General features: G+C 39.3%; 1 protein-coding gene across 2 annotated transcripts in view; it reads left to right on the top strand.

Moving 5' to 3' along the window:
• eprs1 (glutamyl-prolyl-tRNA synthetase 1) overlaps positions 1-17,159 on the top strand; it is an 85,709-nt gene that overhangs the window by 44,759 nt on the left and 23,791 nt on the right. For both annotated transcript variants that reach the window (XM_068045066.1, XM_068045068.1), the window contains 12 exons: positions 213-384; positions 3,365-3,598; positions 3,753-3,837; positions 4,078-4,137; positions 5,759-5,869; positions 9,201-9,337; positions 9,453-9,660; positions 10,531-10,643; positions 11,145-11,256; positions 12,028-12,384; positions 14,821-15,051; positions 15,648-15,901. In XM_068045066.1, the coding sequence (XP_067901167.1) occupies positions 213-384; positions 3,365-3,598; positions 3,753-3,837; positions 4,078-4,137; positions 5,759-5,869; positions 9,201-9,337; positions 9,453-9,660; positions 10,531-10,643; positions 11,145-11,256; positions 12,028-12,384; positions 14,821-15,051; positions 15,648-15,901 (2,074 nt within the window). The remainder of the gene's footprint in view (positions 1-212; positions 385-3,364; positions 3,599-3,752; positions 3,838-4,077; positions 4,138-5,758; positions 5,870-9,200; positions 9,338-9,452; positions 9,661-10,530; positions 10,644-11,144; positions 11,257-12,027; positions 12,385-14,820; positions 15,052-15,647; positions 15,902-17,159) is intronic.

The raw sequence follows: 17,159 nt of genomic DNA, 5'->3' as shown, positions 1-17,159 counted from the left end.
CCCGAAACCTTGCAGGAATCAACTCGCTATAGTACCTTGTAGTGCACAAATATTCTCAGATTGTAGTTACACGAGAAAGCCTGTAGATTTCAGATGCTCCAAGAAATAGCTAAATGGAGGAAGAATTCCTATTGTATTTATTTAGTTGGGGGGTAAATTTCGTAGATTTAAATTCCTACTATTTGACACTGCATGTAATTTATTTCCTGCAGCTGTGCAGCAGAACATGCAAATGTGGGAAGAGATGAAGACTGGAACAGATTATGGACAAACCTGCTGTCTACGAGCAAAGATTGACATGGCCTCCAACAATGGTTGCCTTAGGGACCCGACAATCTACCGATGCAAGAACATGCCGCATCCTCGCACGGGGCTCAAATACAGGTGAAGTATCAGTCATACTTGGGTGCTTCAAATATCACTCTAGGATATTAATTTCTTTGATATTGTAAAAATCATACATACTAGACCTCCATAATGAGACCTCAATACTGCTGGGGGTGTCAGAAGGCATATGCAGGTGCATCCAGCCCAGCACTGATGTAATTCTACAGAGGAAAGCATTCTGTCCTGTACTCCTCCCCAAGCCTGTCATCCCCACCATTCCAGCTCCTCATTCATCCGTCTACAATCTTAACATTCCTGCTAACTGCATATTAAGATTTTTGTATTGAAGTGTGAAGTTGATAACAATGTACTTTATTCAAGTGGTCAGTTGTTCCTGATTTAACGTCTTCAGGGTCCAATAGGTAGCCATCAGCAGGTAATTGGAAAGCTGATTAACCATCTGTACAAGTAGACATTAGGAAAATGTTTAGGGTCATTGGAAACTTGAGGCAAGCACAGTTAGATGCTAAAATCTGGAAGTTGCTGCCTGAGATGCATCGAAACTCTTTAAGCTGCACGCAGGCACCATCTCTCTGTCAGGCTCCCCATTCAGATGCATTGAATGGCGTGAAGTTCCTCTATTTTCATGGTAGATACAGACTTAACTTGGCATGGAAAGTTAAGGTTTGTCCATTGCATTCTAAGTACCTTTTTTAACAGTGTAATAAGTCGTCTTGCCAGGCAACCTCCTTTGTACTGACAGTGAACTTTTACAAGTATGGTGTCTCATTCCTTCAAATTTTAATTGTCGGAATTTTAAAAAAAATTCTTATTTTTCTTTGCCAATTCTGTTCCTTTACATTTTAATTCAGTCATCCTTTCGCCCACTTTATTTTGCTTTCTGTACTTGATTAGAGGGATGGTGGGGTAGTGGTGCTTTAATGCTGGAGGACATCACAGAGATAGGGAGAGGCAAGGCCAGGGAGGGATTTGCAAAGAAGGTTGAGAATTTTGAAATTGAGGTATTGATTAACTGGGATTCAATGTAGGTCAGTGAGCACAGGGGAGATGGGTGAGCGCGATTTGTGTGAGCTAAGACACGGGCAGCAGAGGTCTTAATGATCTCAAGAAACCTCACATTAATCTGCAAACTGAGGCATCTCCCCAATGGTGTGCTGGTCTGTGGTGAAATTAAACAATATTTGTTTCATAATTGTATTTAGAGTTGCATGAAAACTCAGATGTAGTCTACACGAGGCTAATTTGTATATAAATTAGAAGTGTTTCTCCTCCCTGTGTGCTAACAGGGAGCTAATAACTTGTCTGGCTCTTTTTCTCTGGACCTAGTTAATCTGCACAATTTAGATTGCTATTGTCAATTTTTTTCTCCATGCTCTTCTGAATTAGAGTCATAGAGTTATACAGCACAGAAACAGGCCCTTCAGCCCACCGTGTCCATGTCCGCCATCAAACCTATCTATTCTAATCCCATTTTCCAGCACTTGGCCAGTAGCCTTGTATGCTATGGCGTTTCAAGTGCTCATCTAAATACTTCTTAAATGTCATGAGGGTTCCTGCCTCTACCACCCCTTCAGGCAGTGTATTCCAGATTCCAGCCGCCCTCTGGGTGAACCTCCTGCCCCTTAGCTTAAATCTATACCCCCTGGTTATTGACACCTCCGCTAAGGAAAAAAGTTTCTTCTTATCTACCCTATCTATGTCCCTCATAATTTTCTATACCTTAATCAGGTCCCCCTCAGCCTTCTCTGCTCTAAGGAAAACAACCCTAGCCTATCCAGTCTCTCTTCATAGCTGAAATGCTCCAGCCCAAGCAACATCCTGGTGAATCTCCTCTGCACCCTCTCCAGTGCAATCACATCCTCCCTATCATGTGGCAAACAGAACTGTACACAGTAGTTAGTTAGTGATACAGCACTGAAACAGGCCCTTCAGCCCACCGACTCTGTGCTGACCATCAACCACCCATTTATACTAATCCTACATTAATCCCATATTCCTACCACATCCCCACCTTCCCTCAATTCCCCTACCACCTACCTATACTAGGGGCAATTTATAATGACCAATTTACCTGTCAACCTGCAAGCCTTCGGCTGTGGGAGGAAACTGGAGCTCCCGACGAAAACTCACGCGGTCACAGGGAGAACTTGCAAACTCCGCACAGGCAGTATCCAGAATCGAACCCGGGTCGCTGGAGTTGTGAGGCTGTGATGCTAACCACTGCACCGCCCCTACTCCAGCTGTGGCCTAACTAATTTAATTATATTGGGTTTTGAGAGAAATTAGTTATTCAGAATGTTTTTTTAAACTGAGGATAAGTTTAATATCTTAGAATTTATTTAGTCTTCATACTGGCCTTGATCAAGGGACTGCAGTTTTGGTTTCATATTCTGAAAGATAGAAATTGATTTCCTGTACAATCACATACATCCCCAGAGGAGGCTACTAAGATACTACAAAGATTATTTGACAGGATTTATTGCTGGGAAGGTAAGTGGTGAATTAAGTTCAGTGTGGACAATTGCAAATTGCCTGACAAGGCAAAACCTAGCGTACTGTATAAAGTTCTGGGTGGCATGATTTGAGGGGGACATCCAGACCCTCGAGACAGAACAATGGAGAGTCAAGAAGCTGGTTATTGGTGACAATGGGGAGTCCTATGAGGTGCAACTTAATAAGTCAGAGTCCATCATGCTCCTAAGATATCTTCGCTGTAAATAAATACTTAATGAACCTGATGCAGTACTTGCATATAAATCAGGGTAGGAGGACAGAATCAGGAAGTATTTCTTTGAGCAAAAATTGATGAAAAACTGCTATGTGTTGTGGAGACACACAAAAAAAGCAGCTAGATTTGGCAAGGAAATAATAGGGTTTATATTCTGGAAGGATGAAATCTGCAACACTTTTGTTTTACTATCATGACGATTCCTGAATGATGGTGTGATTTCATTAATAAATTGAGAGGAGTAGTAACGTAAATCTATGGATTTCCATTTTTTTCCTCTATTTACAGAGTTTACCCAACGTATGACTTTGCATGCCCAATAGTGGACAGCATTGAAGGTGTCACACATGCACTAAGGACAACTGAGTATCATGACCGGGATGAACAATATTACTGGATCATTGACGCTCTGGAAATTCGAAAACCTTATATTTGGGAGTATAGCCGCCTTAACCTAAATAACACTGTACTATCAAAGAGGAAGCTTACGTGGTTTGTCAACGAGGGACTAGTGGATGGATGGTACTTTTGCACTAAAACTGTAAACTTCTGACTATTGTTTTTTGAATTAGCTAATATAAAGATATACAATTTAAACAAAAAAGTCTCATTCTATTCTAGAGTGGCGTACTTCCTTTTACACTATCATTTTTGTTTCATTAAACAATGTGTTTAGGGACGATCCTCGCTTTCCAACGGTGCGTGGAGTCCTGCGGAGAGGGATGACTGTTGAAGGATTGAAACAATTTATTGCTGCTCAAGTGAGTTGAACAGAACTAGATGCTCTACAACATAGATCCACAGTATCTTGTCATTTGTATTGGTATCAATGATCTGCCTCTTCTCCCCCACCCCAGATTGCCCTCTGAAACCCCCTAATTTTCTTAGAAATCATGCACAGTAATATAATTAACAATTTGTTTTGTAAAACATATTTGATATAAAGGGGTATTGCTGTTTCTTCTTCTCTGTTTAAAAGGTTGTATAATTTTGTGATGCAGGGCGGCTCCCGATCTGTTGTGAACATGGAGTGGGACAAAATATGGGCTTTTAACAAAAAGGTACATATCAGCTAATCAGGGCATCACTGCACCTTAATCTTAACTGTTGAGTAACATTCGCTTTTTATTGCACTATTTTAACATTTGAGTGTATAAACATTACAGCAGTCTGAGGAAAATGGAATGTTCTTGTGACTGGTTACATGGTGACAAATGTATTTTTTCGGATGCTTTAAATGGTATGAAAAATCCAATTTTGGGTGAAAATGTTTACTTTGGGGTTGAAATGACAGTATGGAAAGAAAAAAAAGTTAAAAATATTATGTAACCCAAAACATTGTGCAAATTTATTGAATTAAACACATTATGCATTACATTTTCTGCTTCCTTCAAGCTGCAAGCTAACTGTAACAAGGTATTACTTAACAATTTTCTGCCTTGACTAGAGTCTTAGGTTTACCTGACAGCTTGAATAGCATGGCAACAATGCTTTAAGTTCAAGATGTGTGCAAAGCCAGACACTTTTTGAACTACTTTTGTGATTGTGTGGTTTAGCTGGTATGGTTTTCTGCACATTTTGACAGCAACATTATTGTTTTGAGCTTAGATAAGTAGTTAACATAGCAGTAATTATTGTGCTCTTTATTTGGAGCAACTTTTTAAAGCAATTTTTAAGAATTTTTTTTCACTCTTGTTTCACTAGTAGAAGCAGTTTTTAATTTGTTTTTCTTCATAGAAAATTTGAGTGCAAGTGTATTGATTGCTGAGAGGGATGAACTTCCTGTGCTTCTGTACATATGCGAGCTTGCACATTTTAATAACTTCAGGTCACATGCTGGAAAATGAGTTGCCGTTATATTTTTTTAAAAAAGGTTATTTAGAGACCAGTCTGTCATTGCACTTTGTGTTCATATGTTTTAATATGCTGTACTACAAAAAATACTGTAGCAAATGTAATCTAATATAAATTTTGTACTTAAAGGCACCCTGTGCTGTCCAATATACAGTACTAAACAACTTAGACATGCAACATGTAATTTTCTCACCAGAAAAGGAGCACAGCAGAGGTTACAATCCTTGAACTAATTTTTAAAAAATGACAGCACAAATAGCAAGTGAAACTGTATGACTTAATTAATTGAGTGCAGAAATACCATTCTAGGACTTTGGTTGACTTGACCAGGGTCTTACCTCCTAAACCATTTGAATTTGACTTCTTGAGCTAATTTCTCGCTAACTTTCCTATTTGCTTGTACTTCAGTACCACTCTTTCTGCCTTTGTAGCATTTTTTTTTCCTCCTGTCATTAATTCAAAAGGAATGGCTTTTATAATTTTTAAACTTTTTTTGCCTCACACAAGGATTGTTTGCGTTGTTGCAGTTAACTGCAAATCAAATTTTAATTGGCCTTAAAATTATTATTGAATTAGATTGTTATAATCCATTTGGCCTCTGCATGTAGCTTTCTGGAAAATAATACCATTTTAAGTGTATAAGCAGGTTTCTTTTGAGAAACTATCTCCCAGTTTTCAAATATTTTCTATTTAATTATGCTGTAATTGTTAGTTGAATGCAGCAAGCTAAACAATTCAATATGCCCCTATTTTGGATATTGCATGCAGATGAAAATGGAACATCGCTCTATATTATACAGATAAAATTACCATATCTATTTACTTCAGGTTATTGATCCGGTGGCACCTCGGTATACAGCGTTATTGCAGAATGAAGTGGTGCCTGTGAATGTGCCTGGGGCCAAGGAAGAGATGAAAGATGTGGCCAAGCACCCCAAGGTAATAACATTTAAAAATGGAGGTTGGGAAGAGTGTTGTGTACAGTGCACTTACTTTAGCTTAATTTGTTGAGAAATAAACTGAGGAAAAATTAAGTGCAGGATTAAAGTCTGGTTTGTGTATAATTTCTTACCCCACAGTTCTTAATTTGATTGATTCGCACCTTTTATTGAATTTTGATACATTGTTGTAAAGCAGCTTTGAAATGCAAACTATTTTATTCTTTCAAATTTCTCAGTCAGTTGGATTAATGAAATGAAACCTCCTCAATCTCAAGGATTGGAAGATGGCTAGTTGTGCTTAAAAAGGTGTGGCCTGAAATTATTAGCGATGAATTTAGAAATAGATGCCACTTGGCACCTCCAAAATGTATTTAAGCTCCCATTCTTAGTCGGCATGTGTTTGTCAAATTGCTTAAGCTTTTAGTATGGACCATGGTTAAAGAACAAAAAGCTTCACCGTAGGATCTTATCAGGCCAGTATTCTACATAGCTGATGGTGTCATTGCCAATTATGATAAATATATCTACTTGAGATTAACTATATACCTTATGAACCAGGTTGCTCCTATCTCAGAGTTATACAGCACAGAAACAGGCCTTCAGCCCATCATGTCTGTGCTGGCCATCAAGTACCTATTTTAATCCCATTTTCCAGCACTTGGCCCTAGCCTTGTATGCTATGGTGTTTCAAGTGCTCATCTAAATACTTCTTAATTGTTGTGAGGGTTCCTGCCTCTACCACCCCGTCAGGCAGTGTTCCAGATTGCAACCACCTGCTGGGTGAAATTTTTTTTCCTCAAATCCCCTCTAAACCTCCTGCCCCTTACCTTAAATCTATGCCCCCTGGTTATTGACCCCTCTGCTAAGGGAAAAAGTTTCTTCCTATCTATCCTATCAATGCCTCTTATAATTTTGTATACCTCAATTGGATACCCCCCCCCCCTCAGCCTTCTCTGCTGTGAGGAAAACAACCCTAGCCTATCCCATCTCTCTTCATAGCTGAAATGCTCCAGCCCCTCCAATCTCCTCTGCACCCTCTCCAGTGCAATCACATCTTTCCTATAGTGTAGTGACCAGAACTGTCCACAGTACTCCAGCTGTGGCCTGACTAGCATTTTATACAGCTCCATCATAACCTCCCTGCTCTTATATTCTGTGCCTCGGCTAATAAAGGCAAGTATCCCATATGCCTTCCTAACCACCTTATCTACCTGTGCTGCTGCTTTCAGTGATCTATGGAAAAGTACACCAAGGTCCCTCTGACCCTCCACTTCCTAGGGTCCTACCATCCATTGTATATTCCCTTGCCTTGTTAGTCCTCTCAAAATGCATCACCTCACACTTCTCAGGGTAAAATTCCATTTGCCACTGCTCCGCCCGTCTTACCAGCCCATCTATATCGTCCTGTAATCTAAGGCTTTCCTCCTCCCTATTTACGACACCACCAATTTTCGTGTCGTCTGCAAACTTACTGACCATACCTCTTATGTTCACGTCTAAATCATTAATGTACACTACAAACAACAAGGGTCACAGCACAATCCCTGCAGAACACCACTGGTCACAGGCTTCCACTTGCAAAAACAACCCTCGGCCATCACCCTCTACCTCCTGCCATGAAGCCATTTTTGGATCTAATTTGCCAAATTGCCCAGGATTCCATGGGCTCTGACCTTAACCAATCTCCCATGTGGGACCTTATCTCATGTTTTAAATGTCCGTAATGTGTCATAAATATAACTATTTAATATTTTCAGTGTTATTGAGAACCATGAAAATTTGTTATAACATTTTGTAAGGATTACTGATTTTATAATGTAAGTCACGGTTGCTCATGTTTCAGCAATTATCGTATAAATATTCCATCATCTCTAGACAGATCTGTGGTGTATTTATATTTTATTCTTTCAGTAGGCTCACTGTGAAATTGTTGGCTATGCACACATGGCTTTAAAAAAATTGCCAACACCAAACGCATCTTCCCCTCCCCTGTCAGCATTCCGAAGGGATCGTTCCCTCCGTGAAACCCAGGTCCACTCCTCCATTACCCTCGACATCTTGTCCCCTTCCCACGGCACCTTCCCATGCAATCGCAGGAGGTGTAATACCTGCCCTTTTACCTCCTCTCTCCTCGCTATCCAAGGCCCCAAACAGTCCTTTCAGGTGAAGCAGTGATTTCCTTGTACTACTTTCAATTTAGCGTACTGTATTCACTGCTCACAATGCTGTCTCCTCTACATCGGGGAGACCAAACGCAGATTGGGTGACCACTTTGCTGAATACTTCAGCTGAGTCCAAAAGCATGACACCGAGCTTCCGTTTCCTTGCCATTAGAATACTCCACCCTGCTCTTATGCCAACATTTCTGTCTTTGGCCTGCTCCAGTGTTCCAGTGATGCAAGCTCGAGGAGCAGCACCTGATCTTTTGATTAGGCGCTCTACAGACTTGTGGACTGAATGTTGAGTTCAATAACTTCAGAGCATGACTGGCCTTTTTTTAATATTTTATTTTTCAACCATGTGCCTGCTTTTCATGTCGTCAGAGCTGCTCATTATTCCACTATTAACACTGTCTCTGGAATAATGCTTTGTATTTCACCACAAGCATTAACACACGCTTTGCTTTTGTCCCTGATCAGTTTTGATATTTAATCACCCTCTGCCCTATTAAACACCTTCCCCTTTGTTCTCTCCCCCACTCCCCTCCCCTTCACTTGCTTAAAACCTAATTCTTTTCTAACCTTTGCCAGTTCTGATGAAAGGTCACAGACCTGAAACATTAACTTTGTTTCTCTCTCCATAGATGCTGCCTGACCTGCTGAGTATTTCCCGCACTTTGTTTTGTTTTTGAGGTCAGAGAGACTATTGTCCCAATAGCCTGTCTAGATTTGAAATTAGGTTTCAGAGGTAAAATGTCAGGATCTCTATTGGGTAATTTTAAAATCCTGCCAAAAAGATGTGGAATAAGGGTGCCATACATAAATATTGCTATCTCTTGTACTCTAGGGCATTGTTGAGAAAATCTAAGGCTTACAATCAGTCTTGAAATATGCATCTGTTTGCATTGGTACTTCATTTTACCTGTACTGAAACCTATGACCAGGAAGTATATTTTAAATCAGTTTGAATTGGCAGATTTGAACGGAAAATTCCATACTGCATGTACAGAGTATAAGTATGCAAGTTTGAATCGGGTTTTATGTATAGAAATTACAAACTAAGATATAAATGCAAGTATAATGCAGCAACACCCTTTGTTGATTTCCCCCGGTCCAAGTTTTACTGTTTCTTCTTTCCTTTCCTGCTCATCCCCTTTTTTGTTTTGCCAGAATCTGGATGTAGGACTGAAGCCTGTGTGGTTTGGATCCAAAGTACTAATTGAGGGAGCAGATGCAGAAACTTTCACAGAGGGAGAAATGGTTACTTTCATCAATTGGGGTAACATTAACATCACTAAAATTAACAGGTAAGAAAACTATAAGTATGAAGTTTCCTGCCTTATCCAGTAGAACCTGAGTTTCTGCTCTTTATAAGACACAAAAGGATGTGTTAGATTTAATAAAACTAATTTTTGTTTGTAGAGATTCCAGAGGAAAGATTACATCACTTGAGACAGAATTAAATCTAGATAACAAAGATTATAAGAAGACAACAAAGATTACTTGGTTATCTGAGACTCCTCAGGCTCCATTGGTCCCCACTGTATGTGTCTACTATGAACACCTAATCAGCAAACCTGTCATCAGCAAGGATGAAGATTTCAAGGAATATGTTAACCGAAACACCAAGGTATTCTTACTTGTAGTGAACACCTAGTTATAGTTAACTTAGAGTTGCTAGATAAAATTTCAGTAAAAAAAATTATTCATTGAAGCTTAGTCAGATGCTAGGAATTACAGAGTAATTGTAACAATATTGAAAGCACTTACTAGTAGCTTCCTTTAAAATAAAAGTTCGTAAGCATTTCACTCTGTTCAAAATTTCGGAAGTAAAATGAATTGCTGACTTTACATACTCTTAAGATTATAGTATCTCTTCGACAAGATTTTTAACCAGATTTAAAATTGTTAACTGGTTCCATTAGTACATAACTGAAAACCCAGGCCTGAATTATTCCCCTTCTCCTTTACACCTTGCTTTTTCATTGTGGCTGAACAGTTTGTGTTGAACTATGCAGAAGCTGAAACATGTTAACCATTAATGCAGTTCAAGGTGGAAATTTCTATTTCAAGTTCTCCCTGTAGTAGACAGTGTGTTAATATTATTGCTGTTTATTCAGTTTCTTTAATTTTGCATTGCCCTTCATTTATAGCTGTATAAAACAAACCTTCAAATGATGTTTGCAATTTCATATATCTGCTCCCATGTTGTGAAATGCTTGCAGAAATAGCTTTTGTCCACAGTAATGGTATTACTGTACCAAGAACCCAGAATGGTAGACAGCATAACTTTGATCTTTAATAATATGTGTGTTTTCATGCACAAATATGATCAGTTGTGAAAATTGCCCCAAGAATAAGTGATACAACTTTTTGTTCACAAATGACTTGGTTATTGTTGGGTTTTTTGAATAGCTTTAAATCTTGGAGGTTTTTGTTACGGTTTAACATTGGGAATAGTTTGAATGTTTTAATTGGGGGAAAAATAATTCATTTTCAGCAAGAAGATCTAATGCTGGGTGACCCCTGTCTAAAAGATCTGAAAAAAGGAGACATCATTCAACTACAAAGAAGAGGTTTCTTTATCTGTGACCAGTCATATGAACCAGTTAGGTGAGCAATTCTGCTAATCTACCTTTGAAGTAGGAGAATATCTGATTGAAGGAAAACTGCCAGTGACCATATGTTTCATTAACAATGTATCTAATGTTAAATCAGGTGTAATGCTCTTAAAATAAGAAACTTGCACCAAATTTTTCCCCAAAATGATAAAATCAAACTGTATCAACTGTTGAGGATTAAATGTGGTACTGGTTGCATATACTCTCTAAGCTCTGTCCACCATAATTTTCATGCTGAAGTGATAAAGGTCTCTAGAATGTGGCAAGCTGTTTATTGAAGTAGTCATCTGCTGTCTTGATATTGGCAAAGTTTAGACTGTGTATGAAGCGCTCCATTGATTTCCGAACTCTGGAACAGCTCAAACATAAATATTAAATGCCGTGAGCTCCATACTTGAAGCTTTATTTCATAGTTTTTCTTTAACAATAAGCTCAGCTTTTATTTTTAGAACTTATTTGATGCTAGCCCCATGATTATTTGATCTTGATTTAGTCCATATAGTTGCAAAGAATCTCCTTGCGTTCTGATCTACATCCCTGATGGTCATACCAAGGAAATGCCAACCTCTGGTTCCAAGAAGAGTAAACTTGATGCAGTTAAAGTGGTAAGAATGGCTTTTCAAATGTAATTGAGCATCTGTAAACAGTTACATTTATTTCAAAGCCCAGTTACCATTTCTTTGCAGGAAAATTACTAATTTTTCTGTGTGCGTTTCCAGTTTCTGTTTGAGAAAAGGACAAAAATAGCTCTGTTCTTTTGAAGCTTTTCTTGGAAAAAATACAGATATCCTGGTCATTTAACAACCTTTGTCAAGTTTTTTCCCCCACTGTCTGTGGGGTAGGGGGAGAGGGGGCTGAAACTGATTGTATAAATTGAGATTTTCATCCTTTCTTTCTATGTAAGTCTGTTATGTCTTGTTTTTATGACTTCTTAAAGCAGAAATATTTTTAAACATGGTTGGTAGTATCATTATATGGAAGTGCCATAGCATGAAAACTGTCTATTTGATCTCAGTTCTGGATCCATTAAGGGGTTGTATTCCATTCTCTTTTGTTAGACTGTCTTCTACATGGGTGGGGCACCATAGACTAAAAAGGTACATTGTGTTTTCTGCTGCTAATGTAGATGACTGAATTACAAACCAAGTGTTTTGACCTTTTTCGTAATTAACACATTGTTAATCATGGAGGGGTGTGGGAGAGGTGGGGGGGGGAGAATCAATTAAAAACAGACCAGCACACACGCAAATTCTAAGTTTCCTGCTGCCTTTTAGCACAGGATTATTTACAATGCATAGTATAGTTTAACAAAAAAAACTGAAGTAACTAACCTTTGTAGTTTGACTTACTTTGTAAAAAAAAAAATTTATTTTTAGGTTAAAGCTGACTCTGCAGCTACAACTATCTCACCTCTTGCTGTTTCCCCTGCCTCAACATGTGACACTATGGACCTTAATACATTATACAACAAAGTAGCTCAACAAGGTGAGGTTGTACGTGAATTGAAGACAAAGAAGGCATCTAAAGAAGAGGTGGATGCAGCGGTAAAAGAACTACTAAGCCTGAAGGCAGAATATAAGCAGAAGAGTGGTACTGAATACAAGCCTGGAAAGCCACCAGTATCTACTGCTCGCCCTGTCTCTGTACCCAAGACCTCAAGCAAAGTTCTATATGACAGGGTGCATCAACAAGGAGAGGTAGTTCGAAAGCTCAAAGCAGATAAAGCTCCCAAGGTATTTTTTTGTCATTTCTAAAACCTTTAAAAATAATACTGTTTATGTATCTCCCTTTTGCTACTCAGAATGTGGGAATAGATATTTTGTGTAAAATTCCCATTTCGCTGAGACAAAAAGGCACTTAGTTATTGGAATTGAGTGAATTGTCATTTTAATTTATCAGGTTCTCCCAGTGTGCCAGTTAAGTGTAGATGTCGAGCTTGTAGGCGAAACCAATCCTCAGCTTTCCATTGTGTCTTTGGCGAAACATTCACTGGTATTGTATTGAGGACTTTTTATGGTAATGATGGTGTAATCACTAGATAAATAAGGGTAAACATTCCAAGAAATAATTCTCAACAAAAATACATTTCTTTGAAAAATAAAAATTCCACTCGAAAAGTGGTGCAACTGTGGCTAACTGAGGAAATTGAGGGTTGCATTAGCTTAACAGAGGCTTAGTGTGCTGCCAAAAGGAGTAGTAAGCCTGAGGATTGGGAGGGTTTTAAAAATCAGCAAAGGATGGCCAAGGAAGTGATTGAGGGAGAAAATAGATTATGATAGTAAACTTGCAAGTAACATAAAAACAGATTGTAAGAGCCTCTACAAGTATGTAAGAAGGAAAAGATTAACAACATCAAACATTGGGTCCCTTACAGGCAGAAACAGGAGAAATTATAATGGGGAATAAGGATATGGCAGTGATAAACAAGTACCTTGTATCCATTTTCAGGATAGGAGAGACAAAAATATATTGTGAAGTGTAGGCAATCAAGGGTAAAATGGCCTGGATGGGTGCAGCTCCAAAAACACTCAAGAAGCTTGACATCATCCAGGATAAAGCAGCCTGCTTACTTGGCATCCCATCCACCACCTTCAACATTCACTCCCTCCACCACTGACGCACATTCGCAGCAGTGTGTACCATCTACAAGATGCACTACAGCAACTCACCAAGGCTCCTTTGACAGCACCTTCCAGACCCGTGACCTCTACCACCTAGTAGGACAAGGGCAGCAGATGCCTGGGAACACCATCACTTGCAAGTTCCCCTCCAAGTCGCAAATCATCCTGACTTGGAACTGTATCACCATTCCTGCACTGTCACTGGGTCAAAATCCTGCAACTCCCTTCCTAACAGCACTGTGGGTGTACCTATACCCCAAGGACTGCAGTGGTTCAAGAAAGCAGCTCACCATCACTATCTCATGGGCAATAAATGCTGGCTTAGCCAGCGACGCCCAAATCTTACAAATACAAAAAATCTAGGGAATTTTGGAAATCATTACCGCCACACGCATTGTCTCCGCAGCTACTTTTTGAACCCTAGAATGTAGGCCATCAGATCTTGGGGATTTGTCGGCTTTTAGTCCTTCAAGTTTCTGCAATACTTTTTCTCTGCTGCTATTAATTACCTTAGGTTCCTCGCTCTTATTAGCCCCTTGGTTACCCTCTCTTCCTGGTATGTAATTTGATTCGTCTACTGTGAAGACTAAAATAAAGTATATAAAATCCTGAATGGCCTTGACAAGGTGGATGTGGAAAGGATGTTTCTTCTTGTGGGTGAGTCCAGAATTAGGGGGCACTGTTTTAAAATTAGGGGTCACCCTTTTAGAACAGAGATGTGGAGAAATATTTTCTCCTAGAGGGTTGTGCAACTTTGGAACACTGCCTCAGAAGGTGGTGGAGGTGGGGTCATTGAATATTTTTAAGGCGGAGGTAGATAGATTCTTGTTGGACAAGGGAATCAAAGGTTATCGGAGGTAGATGGGTATGTGGTATTCAAGACACAAACGGATCAGCTATGACCTTATTGAATGTCGGAGCAGGCTTGAGTGGCCATATAACTCCTGCTCCTGTTGCTTACGTTATGTTTAGTTAATGCAAACATTGGTTCACTCGTGGTTTTTTTTTGCGGAGGCATGACTATGCAGTACTATATGTGGTGCAGTTGAAGGTCAAAGGAAGGTGATTGTTTTCTCTTGTTCAAGCGAGTTCCTTCCCAGCACTTATTTAAGTGTTATTTGTCTGCCCAAGCCTTGATAGCTAGGTTCAGCAGTTGGCTGATGTGCACTGCTTCGCTATCGGAGGAGTTAGAATGGAGCAGAACGATGGCATCATCGGTGAACAACCCCACTCCTGATCTTATGACTGAATGAAGCTCGTTTTTATTTTAAGCTCTCTTTTTTTTTTTAAATTTTCCTGTGACCTATTGTGATTGTACTGAGTTTAAGGAGACCGCTTCATGTTTTATAAATGGAATTTTTTTTTGTTTCTAAAAACTGGAATTATTGATTCTACTTCAAGAATCCATGTAACTATAATGAAATACAAGCTGCAAAAGAGATGTGTTCATGCAGTTCCAGCACTGGTATATCTTTGCATTATTTTCTGTATCTGCTTTTGTCTGTCTTACTTTCTGATTCTTTTTACTTGTCTTACTTTCTGTTGCAGGATAAGGTAGATGAAGCAGTAAAAGCACTTCTAGCCTTAAAAGTGGAGTATAAACAGAAGACTGGTGAAGAGTACAAACTAGGAATGCCACCTGATGCTGTGCCAGAGCTAGCAATTCCGGCCTCTGTCTCCTCTAGCAAAGCACCAGGACTTGATGAGCAAGCTCTACACAGAAAGGTGGCAGAACAGGGAGAAGTTGTGCGTAAACTTAAAACAGAGAAAGTTGCTAAGGTAATAGGACTGGATTCTTTTAAAGTGTTGAACTCATAAGGTTTGTTGCCTAATTCAGATGAAAGGAAAAAATCAGCAACCACTCTCACTTCAGGTCAGATTTCAGTACCCTTTAGAATATACCTTTTTCAAACTGGAGTGAACATTGTTCAACAAAGGTTATGAGGCACTAAGATTCATAAATAAAATGAAAACTTTTGTATAATTACACTGAAATTTGGGATGCTGAATTCCATTAGAAGTCTGAAACTATCATGTTGCTGAGAAATATTCCTTTATTCAAGTGTTTCAGTAACCTGGTTCCTAGTGAGCTGCAATTTACCAATTTATCACTCTGTTAGAACGGCTGAAAGACACTACTTGAGTTGATTAGAGGGAGTTTTACTTTGCTCCTAACTGGTGTATCTGCATGGATAAAGACTCTTTCCCAGCCTGAGCAAACATTTGTGTAAAATTAGATATTCCGGTTTTGAATGCCTATGAATTAGTATACATTATACTTTCCTGCAGTGGGAAATTAGTTAACTTCCTTGTTGCAGATTCCAAATTTGATTTTGTTTTCCTTCCTGTTACCCTACTGTCATGAATTTCTCTAGGGGGTAATAGATGCGGCAGTTGCCGTGCTCCTTGATTTGAAACACCAGTATAAAGCTTTAACAGGAATGGAGTATAAACCGGCTGCAGGCAGTAATGATGAGAACAAAAACAAAAAAGAGAAACAGAACAAATCTGAGAAGCAGAATAAGTCTGAAAAACATGAGGGGCACAAGAAAGATGCAGCAGCAGAGCAGGAGAAGGGATCAAGCAACGGAGGTGCAGGCGAAGGCCAGGGACCGAAGAAACAAACCCGGTGAGTAAGCATAAAGACAAATTCAGCAAGGTGGTGCTCCTAAGAGTGAGCCTTTCTAGATAAGAGCTTGAGTTGGAGATAAGGCCAAGCACTGTAGTCTCAATTCTGTAATTCATCCTCTTATCCAGTCATCAATGCGAAAATCGCACCGAACAAGTAGTTGCACCCATCGGCTTATGAGTGTCTAAGGTCGGCCAGTGAGAGATCAGAGATTTGGAGCACAGCCTTATGAAGTTTGTCCTCTATTGTGATTGAGTTTGGGATTTCTTCTTTCTCTGAAGATGCTGATTTTGTTAAAACCCTAAATATTGATGTATTTATTATATTTGTGTGCACATGTATATACATTTTTAAATTACCTTACATTTCTTGGACAGAGGTAGGGAGAGGGGAGAAATACAAATGTATAATATTGTAGCAGTTTTGATATTTTCAATAACATAACATGTTTAATTTCTTTAAAGTACTTCATAGTTCTTATTTTGACTGTTTACTCTCATGAAAGTGAGGGACATCTGTGCTTAAGAACAAGCATTTCCTGCATTTGCGTCCAATTGTCAGCTGAAATGGTTTGGCACAGCATAGGCAGGTGCAGAGTAAAGCTCTTTCTGTTCTGCCTCAACAATACACCTCAATCCCCAACCTGAGAGCACCTTCTACTGCACCAATGTCAGTTTCATTTTTCACTTCACACACTGAGCATTTTTATAGCCTCCATAACTGAGATTTCAGATTGTGGGCAGATTTAAGCTGTGGATTTACAACCACTAAGAATTTGCAGGGCTGTGGGGAAAGAATAGGACTAATTGGATCTCTCTGTAAGAGCAGGCACAGGCATGATGGTTGAATGATCACCTCCTGTGCTGTACAATTCTATGAATTGAAATGGAGCTGCTCAAAATAATTTTGTGTAGTGCCTGCATAGGTGCCAGAAGAGAAGGTACATTCCTGTCATGTGACTGGTGGGAATGGAGTTTGGGTTCTAGAGTGAAAGAACATTATACTGTATTGACCCATTGTGTCCCTGATGTGCCTGTAATTTCAAAAAAAAAAATCTTCCAATACATTGATTGGACAAGTGCATGTGTATAGGCATTTCCCTTGGTTTCAGGGTCTGGGAGTTTGGGCAATATTTTAATAATGTGCATGGATATCTTGTGGGAGCAGGAAGAGGAACCATTGCAGATGAAAAGGCAAAGCTAAAGGTTTCAGCAGCAGATTAAAAAAAAGAATAGTGGGGATCTGGAATGAGCTGCCT

This window comes from Heterodontus francisci, chromosome 13 (assembly GCF_036365525.1).
Source record: "Heterodontus francisci isolate sHetFra1 chromosome 13, sHetFra1.hap1, whole genome shotgun sequence".
Classification (NCBI taxonomy): domain Eukaryota; kingdom Metazoa; phylum Chordata; class Chondrichthyes; order Heterodontiformes; family Heterodontidae; genus Heterodontus; species Heterodontus francisci.
The sequence above is the reverse complement of the archived record's forward strand: the minus strand, read 5'-3'. Positions and strand labels throughout refer to the sequence as shown.